At 36.1% G+C, this 12,792-nt stretch overlaps 1 protein-coding gene across 2 annotated transcripts in view; it reads right to left on the bottom strand.

Moving 5' to 3' along the window:
- SCFD2 (sec1 family domain containing 2) overlaps nucleotides 1-12,792 on the bottom strand; it is a 313,820-nt gene that overhangs the window by 266,448 nt on the left and 34,580 nt on the right. For both annotated transcript variants that reach the window (XM_090266890.1, XM_090266891.1), the window contains exon 4: nucleotides 2,598-2,773. In XM_090266890.1, coding sequence (XP_090123016.1) covers nucleotides 2,598-2,773 — 176 coding nt within the window. The remainder of the gene's footprint in view (nucleotides 1-2,597; nucleotides 2,774-12,792) is intronic.

The following is a 12,792-nucleotide window of genomic DNA, read 5'->3' as shown; positions in this document are numbered from 1 at the left end:
TTAGGGGGCGGAGGAATCGAGCAAAAAAGAAAAAGGACTAATGGACATGGCAACAGTGTGGTGATTGCAGACGGGGGTGTATAAAGGGGTTAAATGATAATGGAAAAAATACAATTAAAATTTTTTCTAAAAAGGAATGTTTGACTGCTATCACTAAGGCTCTCAAAATTATAGAGACTTAAACAAGATAAGAAGGTATTTCTCACTCAACTAAAGACCAGGTAGGTGGTCCTGGGCTGATATAGCGTTTGCACCATCTTGAGTGAACTAACTATGGTTCTTCCATCATTGTGTTGAAATGTCTTCCATACATAGCTTCCTCTTATAATTCAGGTCCGCCATTCCCACTCTTGCTACCCTTGCTGCATTTCAGCACACAGAAGGTGAGGAAGGAAAGGCAGGTACCTAGACTTTCAGCACACAGCCAGAAAGTGGCCCACATTACTTGTACTCATGTCTCATTCGCCAGCACCTGGTCACAGCTAGCTGCAAGGATAACTGGGAAGCATAGTCATATAAGATGGCTTTGCCTAAATCACATGGGAAAAGAGTAGACACGGAACAAAACTGGTGTTCTGCCAACATAAGAAAAGAAAACTAATTGTTGTAATCTACAGTACAATGGAATATTTTATAAATGGTGTGGGGAAAACAGGCTATCCATATGGGAGAAAAGAAAATCAGATCCTAATGATATCATAAATAAAAATAAGTTCCAGGTGGGTTAAAAATTAAAACGCAAAAGTAAACATTAATTCTTAGTAGAGAATACCGAACAATATATTTAGAAATTAGGAGTAATAGAGGATTTCTAATATAAAACATAAATAAGCACAAACCATAAATAATAATATTAATTAACTAGACTATATCAAAATTTAAAACTTTTATACAATAAAATATACAGGAATTGAAGTTAAAAGACACGTCATATTATAGGAGAAGTATCTGCATGACGTAAAACAGTTTTTGCTGTTACCCAAGAGAGAAAAAAATGGGCAAAGTGAGATAGAAGAGAAAGAGTGAATAGCCAATAAATATTATAAAAGATGCTCAACTTTACAGTAGTGAGAGATAGTATTGACCCACTACAAAAACATTTAAGTTTGATAATCCCGAGCGCTGGAAACAATGCTGGGAAACAACTGTCATCCATTCCTAACAGAAAGGTCAACTAGTTCAACTTCTTTGGTTATGTATTTGGTGATATTCAGTAAACTCAACAACATGCACTGTCAACAATCTAATAATCCTTTCCAAGGTATATGCCCTAGAGGGCTCTTTCACATGTGTATCCAAAGGCCTATGCCAGGATATTCATCACATTCCTTCTAATCACACACACACACTCACACTCACACACACAAATATGGAAAAGCCTAACTAAATACCAATATGGATTGGATAAATTGTTGTATATCTATAGAATCAAATAGTATGGTACAGTTTAAATGAATAAGCTAGATCTATACATGTCAATTCGGATTATCTTAAAAACAGAATGTTGAAACTCTTTTCAGCAAAGAATATAATCCCTGAATGAAAACTCTACCAATTATGTACTGAATATTTATAACTTCAGATGCAATAAACCTATTATTTTAAAACATTAAAAAAATAAAATGTTGAAAAAGCAGGTTGTTTAGGGATATTGATAGTATGATGTCACTTACATAAAAAGTAAAATAATCTTTATTATTTATGGAAAAATAAATATTTAATAAAAATAAAGAAACAAGTAATCCAAAATCAGAGAATGCCAGGGAAGGGAATAGTATCAGAGATTCTTCACCTTTATTTATCTGTATTTTTATTTCTTTAATGAAAAAGGATATAAAATATTAAAAATATATTGAGTCTATATGGAGATTACAGATATTTATCATATTATTTTATGTAAGTTTGAAATACTTAAACATTTTTTTAAATACATCGTTTTAGCCCTGGCTGGTGTGACTCAGTAGATTGAGCACCGGCCTGTGAACCGAAGGGTTACCAGTTCAATTCCCAGTCAGGGCACATGCCTGGGTCTGATGCCAGGTTCCCTGCAGGGGGCAGGTGAGAGGCAACCACACACTGATGTTTCTCTCCCTCTCTTTCTCCCTTCCTTCTCCTCTCTTGGAAAATAAATAAGTAAATAAATAATTTTTTAAAAATACATCTTTTTACAAAAGTTTTCCATGAAAATATTCCATCAATCATAAAACTATAAGTGGAGTTTGCCTCCCTTCATCTTTTACTGAGCATCATTTTAAGGCACAAACTATTCTACAGGCAAAGTAGAAAGAATTGAATAAAGAAGCCATGAAGATCAAGAAAGGTCCAAGTGGCATGTAATTTTCAAAGCTTAGTCAAGTGCTCAAAAACCATTCTTAATCTTGAGTGAGAAGCCAAAGACTTCACTGTCAAAAAAAATTTTAAGAAGGTATGGAAAAAGTTTCTACTTAAATTTTAATTTGGGGGTACAAGTAGAATATGATATAAGGCATATATCAATAATACGATTTATTACTGGGACCACAATAAATATCAATGTTTTTCTCTGAAAGTGAAAATTTTCATAATTACTATCCCAAGAAGCTCCCACAGCAACATACCTGGAGAAGGAGCCTTTCAAAAGCCAGAAAGTTGTCCCACTTGGCAGTCTGTGGGTGTTTCAGAGTGTGAACAGTGGCCAGTCCAAGCTGCAGGAGTCCACAGTGAGTCACTAGAGCTTTGAGGTTGTTCTTAAAGAGCTGAATATAGGACGTGAGCTGTGCTGGCGTGACTCTCCCTGGAGAAACATAATAATTTATCAGTGAACCCTCTTCTGGGAGTGGTAAAAATAATGAGAAGAGTGCCATTAATAATATTAACTGCCTTGTATTGGCACAGGACTTCAGAGCTGACTGCAAGCTTTGCTAAGCTATTGTGATTCTTACAACAACATGGTGACAACAGTGAAATTGGAATTATTACCTGCAAATTGCAAGTAAGGAAACAGATGTTAAGTGATCTGGCCAAGATCAGATATTGCTAGTAGAATTCATTTTCTAATTCTGCGATGCCCTGTAATAAGTCTCAAATAAAGTTGTACAAGTAAATTGTTGAATTCAACATGAAGTACCTTTCCAAGACATGATTTAGCAATGTAAGAGGACAAAAGACATGATTTTTAATTGCTTATGTATATAAAATAAAAGGAGAAATATGCTATGAATATAGCTAAAACTTTATCACTAGTATCAGTGAGTTTGTGACAATACAACAATAAATGCTGGCTTTTACACAAGACAAAAATGTATGGAAAACCAGGGTGGCAAAAACACTGGAAGATAAGATATCAGAGCAAAGAACTTGGTATGGGTTGACATAGCACATTTGCTATGATGATCATCTAGATTGAAACCCAAAAACCCACACCATAAAAAAACTAGAGCTTGTACAAAAACATAAACAAAAGCTGTTGAAGAGTCACTCCTTCAGAGCCTCTAAATTTCACTTTTGCCTATAGCAGTCCTTCAGTTGAGTCACTTTTCACTCTCCAATCCGCCAAATTTAATTCCTGCCATTTATCAGTGCTATGCACAAAACTCTCGAACACAACATATTCTCCCTATTGGGCAAGCAGAAGGCAAGGGGGCCAAACATAGATGCAAGTCAAGTCAATCCTTCCTACACATCTTACCCATGCCGTGTTTGTGGGTTGCTCTCTGATACCTGAAATCCAAGCTTGTGTGTTATGTCGAGGTTTGCTAATATTTGGCAATGAAAGCACTTAAGTTTACACAGCGCAACCATGGCCCTTCTGATTCTCAGAGCAACCCTGTGAGGTAGCAAACACAGCCCCCCCTGAGGCACTGTGAGGCTGGTGTCTCACACAGTGCTAAATGGCAGATATCACTTAATACATGGTTTTTGCTACAGATCATAATACACAAAAAATGAAGACCCTGAGAGAAGAAACTTATAAGCCTATGACATATTTCTTTTCATTATATTTTTGAAGAGATTAAGAATTTTGAAGCTCCTTCTTACCAGTTTATCAGGGTGAGCATCTAAAGAATAATCATAGCAGAAATGGTAAGTAGGGGGTGGAGTTCCACAAGTTTCTTTGGTCCCTTGGTAGAGCATGAGTTCATTCCTGATTCTCAAAGCAGCAAGCTATTGATTTGCTTGCTTAGATATTAATAGAGAAGAGCCTCATGAACTCTGGTTTTGAGTCAGGTTTATTAAGGTACAATTTTCACACAAAAGGGGTTCAAACTTAAGATCACTGTGAGCTCCATTTATTTGTTGATACGTTGTACTGCAGGTGATGGCAGTGTGGTTCCTGGCACAGAGAATGTTGCCTACCAAGAGAGGTAGTCATAAAACAATTATAAAAATAAGTACCTAATCATTGTTGTGATAAGTACTGCTAAGGAAAAATACAAAATGTCTTGGAAGTGTGAATGGCTCTGTATGATACAAAACCATCTCTCTCTCTAACACTATCTCCTCAACTGGATGAGGGAGGAATTAAACAGGCTCAATATACATACTATCTATTCATAATATATGTCTTTTAGAGACTGCAAGAAATGGAAATCACCAGAAAAAGTCATCAGAGCCTGTTTAGATTTCAATTTTAATCATCACATGCTCAATTTAAAGATAAGAGTGTCTTAATTCAAAAGTACAGTTGAACTTTTTATCCAATTAGCATTTCCTGGCTCAGACTCAGACCCAGTAACCATATTTACATCATGGCACCTTCCCACCTAAGGTATGTGATCCAAAGGAACAAATGGGTATATTTCATATAGGAAATGACAACAGAACACTACATTGTGAATTTAGCAATTATTCACATTTGCTGCTTTATTCTGCTCCCCTCTGTATATCCTTTACTTATACACACAAGACACTAATACTTCATAAGATATGTCATGAAAGAAGAATTTTTGGTAAAAATCCATAACATGTTAATTGGAATTTAGTAAAAAAGTACGTTACACAATGTTTTACAATAGAGGCTAGTTACATTTACAAAATTTTAAACTTAATCGCAACCTTACACGAAACAAGTCTAAATCAACTAACAGGCTACCAAAACTGTTATAGTGAGATTAACAATTTGAGAAAGCTTCTCAGTTTATATCAGCTAAAACAGCAAGCAACTAGAACCAGGTGTTGAAAAAGCCATAGACAGAACATTTATTCATATCTCACATTACCCCCCCAAAAAACAAAAACCAAAACACTTGTCAGGCAGATTTACATGGTGGTTTTAAAATGTCAACCCAGAAAGCTTTGCGAAACAATTTTAAAGCCATAAAAACAAAGATTATTTTATATCAAGACTGAATAATATATAGCAACTTTTTGAAAAATACCAATTTGATATTTGAAAAATGGCTTTCAAGTAAGAAAATCTATAAGGCTTTCTTTTTCTTTTTAATATAGTCCCTAAGAAAGAAAAACAGGTTTCTGATTTCAGTTCAGCTAGGAGTAAAACGTAAAACTTTATCAACCATCAATTCTATATGTATTTTAAAACTCTTATTAAAATGTGATTACCTCCTGAGGAAAGGGGACAGACTTAGAAAATAAAAGGATTTGATATTTTAATATAGTCTGTGACCCTTTAAAAATTGGATTTAATTCAATTCAAATGCATAATGGAGACTATTATTCTATTTACTACATACACTCGATAAATTATAACTCAACTTGTTTTTGTAACTTGTTAAAATATATTTAAAATACCTACACACAGATGATTCTTTGTTGATATTCTTAAGAGTATTCAGTGTCAGGTTTGATTAAATCGTAAAACTGTTTTAATGGTAGAAAGCAGCCACCATCAGAAATTTAGTCTCAAATATTGAGTACTATATATTATTTTTAAAAACTCTTGGCATAAGAAATAATAATGTCATTGCATTTTTAAATTCATTTTCCTAAAAACTCAGTGTGTGAAATTTAAATAAACTTATGTGTTTTAAGACCTGTATTTCCAGAAATCAGCACTTCATTTATTTCCTTTTCAATCATTTTTCTAACATAATAGAGGCAAAGTACAGTAAAATATTTAAATATGTTCTATTAAAACTCTGGTTTATTAACTCACAATTGACAAATGGGAATGATTTCAATATTACAAAAAATTACATCTATTCATTTGTGATTTTTCTCACCACTTTAACAATTTGTGCCACCAAGTGCCGGCAGATGACTGCAAAGTAAACAAACACAAACTGAAGAGAGCAAGCCACTGAAGAGCTGAGCAGCTCAGTTCTTCCCTTGGCTCTGCTTGGCCATGCGTCTGGTCTCAGAAGAGCTTCCTGTTCGGTCCTACCCGATCCTCAGTGCATTTTGGCTTTGGCCTCCATACTTACACAGCCTCAAATCTCCTTTGCACCTTTTCCAGCGAGCTACCTTCAACTCCTTTGTTCACATATATGCTGTAACATTTTGTTATTTATCAGAATTTAGGACCTCTTTTTAACTGTGCTAGTATTTTTATCAAGACTCTTATTGGTTTTGTTAGTGCTCGAATTAGAAATTTGCATAGATTTTGAATGGGCTTCTGCTAATGATTTTTTTTTAAATCATGAATCCTGATAAGTTAGTATGTGATTTTGCAAAACAAGGGTTCCAGGAATACATATTTAAGGTAGCAGAAACTCCCGTCTACTATATAGACAAAGAAGGCAACTCTATTAAAATTAAACTATTGGTTGGTAGACAGCACCATCAGAGAAAATTTCAAATGTTGATTCAACCATTGACATAAGAGAGCCAGAATCTTGTGTATGAAAGATGGTTTAGGAGCTTTGTGAATAATGTACAAAAGGCTCAGAGGGTAGACTGAGTGTATTATGCAGGTTTACAGGCTCTCCTCACCCTGTCAGAATCACAGAAAGGAACTAGAGGGATAGGAACACACAACAACAAAGAGATGGTGACATCGTCCATAAGCAGACAAAATTTCAAACACATTTGCTCCCGTCTGTTGGTTAGCTCTGTAACTTACATCATGTCCTTAAACTTTCCTTTTTATTCTGTCAACTACAGAGGGCATCTATGCCTCTTTGTGTTCTAAGAAGAGGATAGTAACCTTCTTAAGTCATCTTAACTTTTATTATACCTGATCAAAACTGATAGCATCTATATTTTGTTCTGTAACTGTAACTTAGTCTTATGTGCTTCTTTATAGTTTGAACTGGAAGTTCAAAATCAATCAGTAATATCTGCATCATTATGAACTACATAATAATGAGCTATGGTTACATTTCCTTATGCATATAATACACTTTGCTCCTAGAATGCTCAACAGACTCCTTTGGCGCCGGGGGGGGGGGGGGGGGGGGGTACTATCTGCCTTAATCAAAGATTTAAAATAGTCTAATCTGGCTGGTTTGGCTCAGTGGATTGAGCGTCGGCCTGCGAGCTAAGTGTCGCTGGTTCGATCTTCCAGTCAGGGCACATCAGAGAAGGAAAACTCTGACTCCAAAAAACCTCCCCTGCCTTGCGGCATACCTCTTCAGGGGAAATGCTAAGGGAGTAAACCCAGACAGAAAATCCGGAGCCGGAGTCCCTAAGGCGGTTTGACGTTGTAGTCAACACCGGCAACTCCTGAGGCGCACCTGAAGCCAAGCTGTATTGACTCCGTCTTTCCCTTGGACCCTTCAGCTCCAAAGAGGCGGGGGGGGGGGGTCTGCTGCATGGGCAACAGCAGACCCTCCATATCACCCTGCCCAGGCTCTGTAGCTTCAGCTTCACTGGAGAGGACACTCCAGCGTAATCACAAGATGTCGATTCAACACGGGAGGAGACAGATACCGTGTCACTCCTGAGTCGGACTGCACAGCCATTCTCGGCGGTGCAGATAGACTCTTAAGAAGCTACACCATCGTCTCTCGAGACAGACGGCTGCCGACGACGACGAAAATAGTCTAATCTTAAATGTACTCTCTTATCTCTGAAGTCTGTGATTCGTTTGTTTCTTTTTCTTCCTGAATACTTCACTATCAAACCCCTTCCCTCTCCAAGTCCCTACTGGATGGTGCTCCAAGCCTTTCTGCACAGCCAGCAGCCCAGATCTCCCCTCATTGCTCTCTTCTGTTGAAACTCTGTTTCATTAAGTCCCTAAATTTTCTTTCTTGGTGCACTCCTTGTTTTGCTGGACATGCTCAAGCAACTTTCTCAGCAAAACGTGTGCAGAAAGCAAAGTTCTTTTATACCTAAAAAGGTTTTTTCATGCCCTAAGAGTTTTACCTGGGTCTAGAATTCCTGGTTATAATAATACCGTGCTTCATTACCTTCTGATTTTTAGGGTTGCTGATAAGGAATGTGTGCCACTCTCGTTTTCGTTCCTTTGTAGGTGTGCTTTCTTTTCCCATCTTGGGGCCCTTAGGATGTTCTCATTGTCTTGTGCTCTGAGCATTCACAGTGATTATGTCTAGTTTAGGGATTTTGTTTGGTTTTTTTAATTCTTTCTACTTGTTTTTTTGTAAGCCTATTCAATTTGACTATGACTTTCTTCACATCTGGGAAAGTCTCACATTCTTATTTTGCTAATTTCCTATTCTTTGCTTTCTCTTTTTTGTCTTTTCTATCTTTTCAATATCCTGTTCTTCCCACATTTTAGGAAATTTTCTTGATTTACCTTTAAATTTTGGCTGAATTTTATTTTCAAAATAATATCCTTATTTCCAACAGCTCTTTTTAAAGTAACAGCTTTACTAAGATACAACACAAAAACCATAAAATTAACCATGGAAGTGTACAATTCAGTGGTTTTTACTATAGGAGAGTTGTGCAATCATCACCAATATATAATTCAAGAACATTTTCATCATGCAAGAGAAAGCCCATATCCAACTTTCCTCAGTTATGAGAAAGATATACAGCTATAAAGCAATACATATATTAGAGTATAATCTGAATAAAATTTTCAGTTGGGAGACATAACTGTACTTAGCTATACCACGAAATTGAGAAACAACAGCAGAAATGTGAACATTCAAGTAATTATAGCTACAATTGGACTCTGACTTTTAAATATAATAATACTACACATCATCATTTTTTATAGTATTTAAAATTTTTTTTAATTGAGGTATAAATTCCTGGAAGATAAAAGAGGAATGGAAGAGTACTAAATGATGAAGCAGAACAAACAATAAAAATAAACCTCTTACTTTCAGACACTCCAAAGGCTTTGCCTAGAATAAGTGAAAAGGCACTGTAGTAAAGAAGGGGCCCACCTGCCAAAAGGTAGGAGCAACTTCTAGACTCAGAAGCCTCAGGTATAATGAAATGGCAAGTATAACATAAAGCATGCAAATCTTAAGTGTACAGTTCAATTAATGTTTACATATGTATCTATCCATGTAACCACCACCCAGGTCAAGGTATGGAATGTGTCTAGCGCTCTAGAACACTCTTGTATATTTATCCAGTCAATATTCCCACAAAGGTTACCATTATTCTTATCTCCGTCACCACAGATCATTTTCTCCTGCTTTTGAACTTCATGTAAATGTAATTTTACATATGTACTCTTTTGTGTCTAGCTCCATTTGTTAACATTACCCATAATTCCAATCTTGGTTTTACTGTATTTTATTGCTCTATATGACCTACCCCAGTTTCTTTATTCTGCTTTGATGGACCCTTGGGTTTCACAGTTTGAAGCCATTATAAACAATGGTGCTATGAACATTCTAATACATGCCTTTTGTTAAACATGAATAGATGCTCAGGTGTGAAAGTGCTAAGTGGGTGTATACTTAGCTTTAGTTGATACTGCCAGTTTTCCATGATCGTATCAATATCTTTATACATTTTAAATTTGATTAAATGTAACAATTTAACATAATTTTTAGAGTATGTACGCAATGTTTAAAATGTGGTACAACTAACGGTATGACGAAGTTTCTTCATGGTATTTTATGCTGAGTAGCCAAAACCCTAATAAGAGTGAGAGAACATATCACAATGGAAAACATATTGCCATACTATTAGTGTGCACCTTTATTTTATTTTTCTCATTATTTGTTTATATACTTATTTACCTACTTTTTATCTAATTACAGAGAAAAAGGCCTAGAAGGTAAGATACTAATTTAGGGCCAAAGATTACACTGTAGAGCAAGGTGGCAGGGAGGGGAAAAGGTATTTTCACTTTTTATTTCACATATGTTATGATTGGAATTTTCTAGAAGTATGGTGCTAATATTACTTTTTAAATAGTCTCTTGATTCTGAAATAAAATCATGTCTGTCTCCTACAGAATGAATTGGTGTGTATTTTTCTCTAGAAATTTTGAGTTGATTACTATCACTGATTTATACAATGAATGAAGAATTATCTTTCAACAGATGAAGAAACAGAAGAGTAATAATAACTGCCTGCTTCCCACCTCTACTGAGGCCAAAGGGCAAAGACATGTGGTTAACATGCAGGTGGAAAGATTTAAGTCAGACATGAGAAAAACAACTTCACGATCGGGATAACTACTAGACATTGAAACAAGTTATTAAAGGGGGAAGAGGGAAGACATTACAAATATCCTCCCATAGGGATTTGAAGGTCAGTATATACAGGCATCTGTATAGTCAAACTTGGATAATGCTTAGCTGGCAATTGATGTCCACTTTTATAATACCATAAATATTGAAGATGGTTTTCTGGGTTCCTCTTTAAATAGTATATGTTTCTTGTAGCACAGATTTTGAGGTCCACAGCATTGCCAAGAAAGAATAAAAAAACTAATGTAAAGAGCATTTTATTTTTTAAAAAAGAGCATTTTATTTATTATTTTTTAAGATTTTATTTATTTTTTAAAGATAGGGGAAGGGAAGGAGAAAGAGAGGGAGTGAAACATCCATGAGCAAGCGAGGCATCGATTGATTGCCTCTCACACACCCCAAACTGGGGACCTGGCCTGCAACCCAGGCTGACCAGGAATCGAACCAGTGACCTTTCTGGTCTGCAGGCTGGCGCTCAACCCACTGAGCCACACTAGCCAGGGCAAGAGCATCTTATTTATATGAATTAATGCAATCAAATGGGTCCAAAGTTCAAAAATCTATTGCAAAGACATATTTTCAGGATAGTACAGAATAAAGTATAACTGCTGCCAGACCAGGGATCATGAATAGAAAATAAATAACTCCCTGAAAGTTATAGAAAACAGTGAAATATAAAACCACCAGAAACATTTATGGTTTGGCTTTCTTCAGAAATGGAGCTTTTCTGAGGCTGACTTAACACTGCATCAACGCTTATAAACTCAGCACAGAGCATGGGAAGAAGTAGATGGATTACCCCTGTTATCAAGAGGGCAGCCTACCATGCTGCAAGAGAAGGAGCACTTTCACAGTGGGTCCACTCTGGCTTGGAAATAAATTGTTGTTCCCAGGAGAGTCTCTAAGTAAAGAAACGTCCACTCAGCTGCTGTGAGCCTCCTAACCATAGCTTTCTCTTGGGGTTTTTATACTCAGAGCTCATATTCTCATGTGGAGGATCCCTTATGTTGAGAAAACAAAGATTAATAAGAGGATAAGAAAGATGAAGAAGAGGAGGAAGGAAAAACAATATGCACCAGTTTAAGTTAAAAATATAGAGCCACAGGGTAGCTGCTTGAAGAAGGGACATTAAAAATTCAGATTCTGAGTGCTGGATGGTGTGGCTCAGCGGATCTAGTGTGGGCCTGTGAGCCAAAAAGGTCACCGGTTTGATTCCCAGTCAGGGCACATGCCTGGGTTGTGGGCCAGGTCCCCAGCTGAAGACGTGCAGGAGGCAACCACACATTGATGTTTCTCTCCCTCTCTTTCTCCCTCCCTTCCCCTCTTTCTCTAAAAAAAAAAAAAAAAAAAAAATCAGATTCTCATTTTACAGATGAGGAACTAGAGAAACAAAGACAACTAACTGTTTTAGGTGATAAAATATAAGAGGGAAGCATTTGTTTAGTGACCGTCACACTTTCAGGCATTATTAACTATTAATTCAATGAAAATTCTTTATGTCACTTTCTCTAGATTCTCTTCTTCCTCATACCCCTAAATGGATGTATTCCTTAAGGCCCTGCCTTCAACCCCCTTATTACTCATCCTACCTTCTCTCTCTGGATGATCATCTTGTGTTTCTTTTAGAAATATTATTATATTCCTTACATTATATTTCCTTTAGGATACCGTATTTCCTTATATTAAGGTTTCAAGATAATCACTAGGTAACGAAATTCTAAATATCTACTTTCTCTTCTGGGAACTATTACTCTATCCACATGTTTCCCACTGAGATGATCAGAGAACAAATCCTACAGAGAGATTAATTCCACCCCTAGATTTGTTAGAGTACTCTTCATATACAGTTACGTGACCACTGGTCATTATTTTCATAATGTGTTTAACCTGCCAAGAAGAGAATAAAAAACTTCATCATGCCATATACTCCTTTTACAGAACACCTTAAATTTCACAAACACCATGCCTCATATACATAATCATCTCATCTAATTATCAGATTACAAGTACTAGAATCCCCATTTTGCAGACAGAAAAATGGATTCAAAAAATTTAAGTAATTTGTTCATTTCCAAACAAGACAATATTTTATATGTTTCTTGTCGCCAACAAGGATCTAATAATTGTCTATTAACTCTAGATCTGTATATGTCCAGAAAAAATTTCGATGAGGTTACTCCTCATCTATTTTGACATCTAACTATGATTCCAATGATCTCCAGGAAATTGTGCTGATGTACTCCAGAGAATATGGCACTCCTTTAAATAAGGTTCTCAAAGCTGTTCCACA

The sequence above is a fragment of the Furipterus horrens genome, unplaced genomic scaffold (genome assembly GCF_987537825.1).
Source record: "Furipterus horrens unplaced genomic scaffold, mFurHor1.1.pri manual_scaffold_2, whole genome shotgun sequence".
NCBI lineage: Eukaryota > Metazoa > Chordata > Mammalia > Chiroptera > Furipteridae > Furipterus > Furipterus horrens.
The sequence above is the reverse complement of the archived record's forward strand: the minus strand, read 5'-3'. Positions and strand labels throughout refer to the sequence as shown.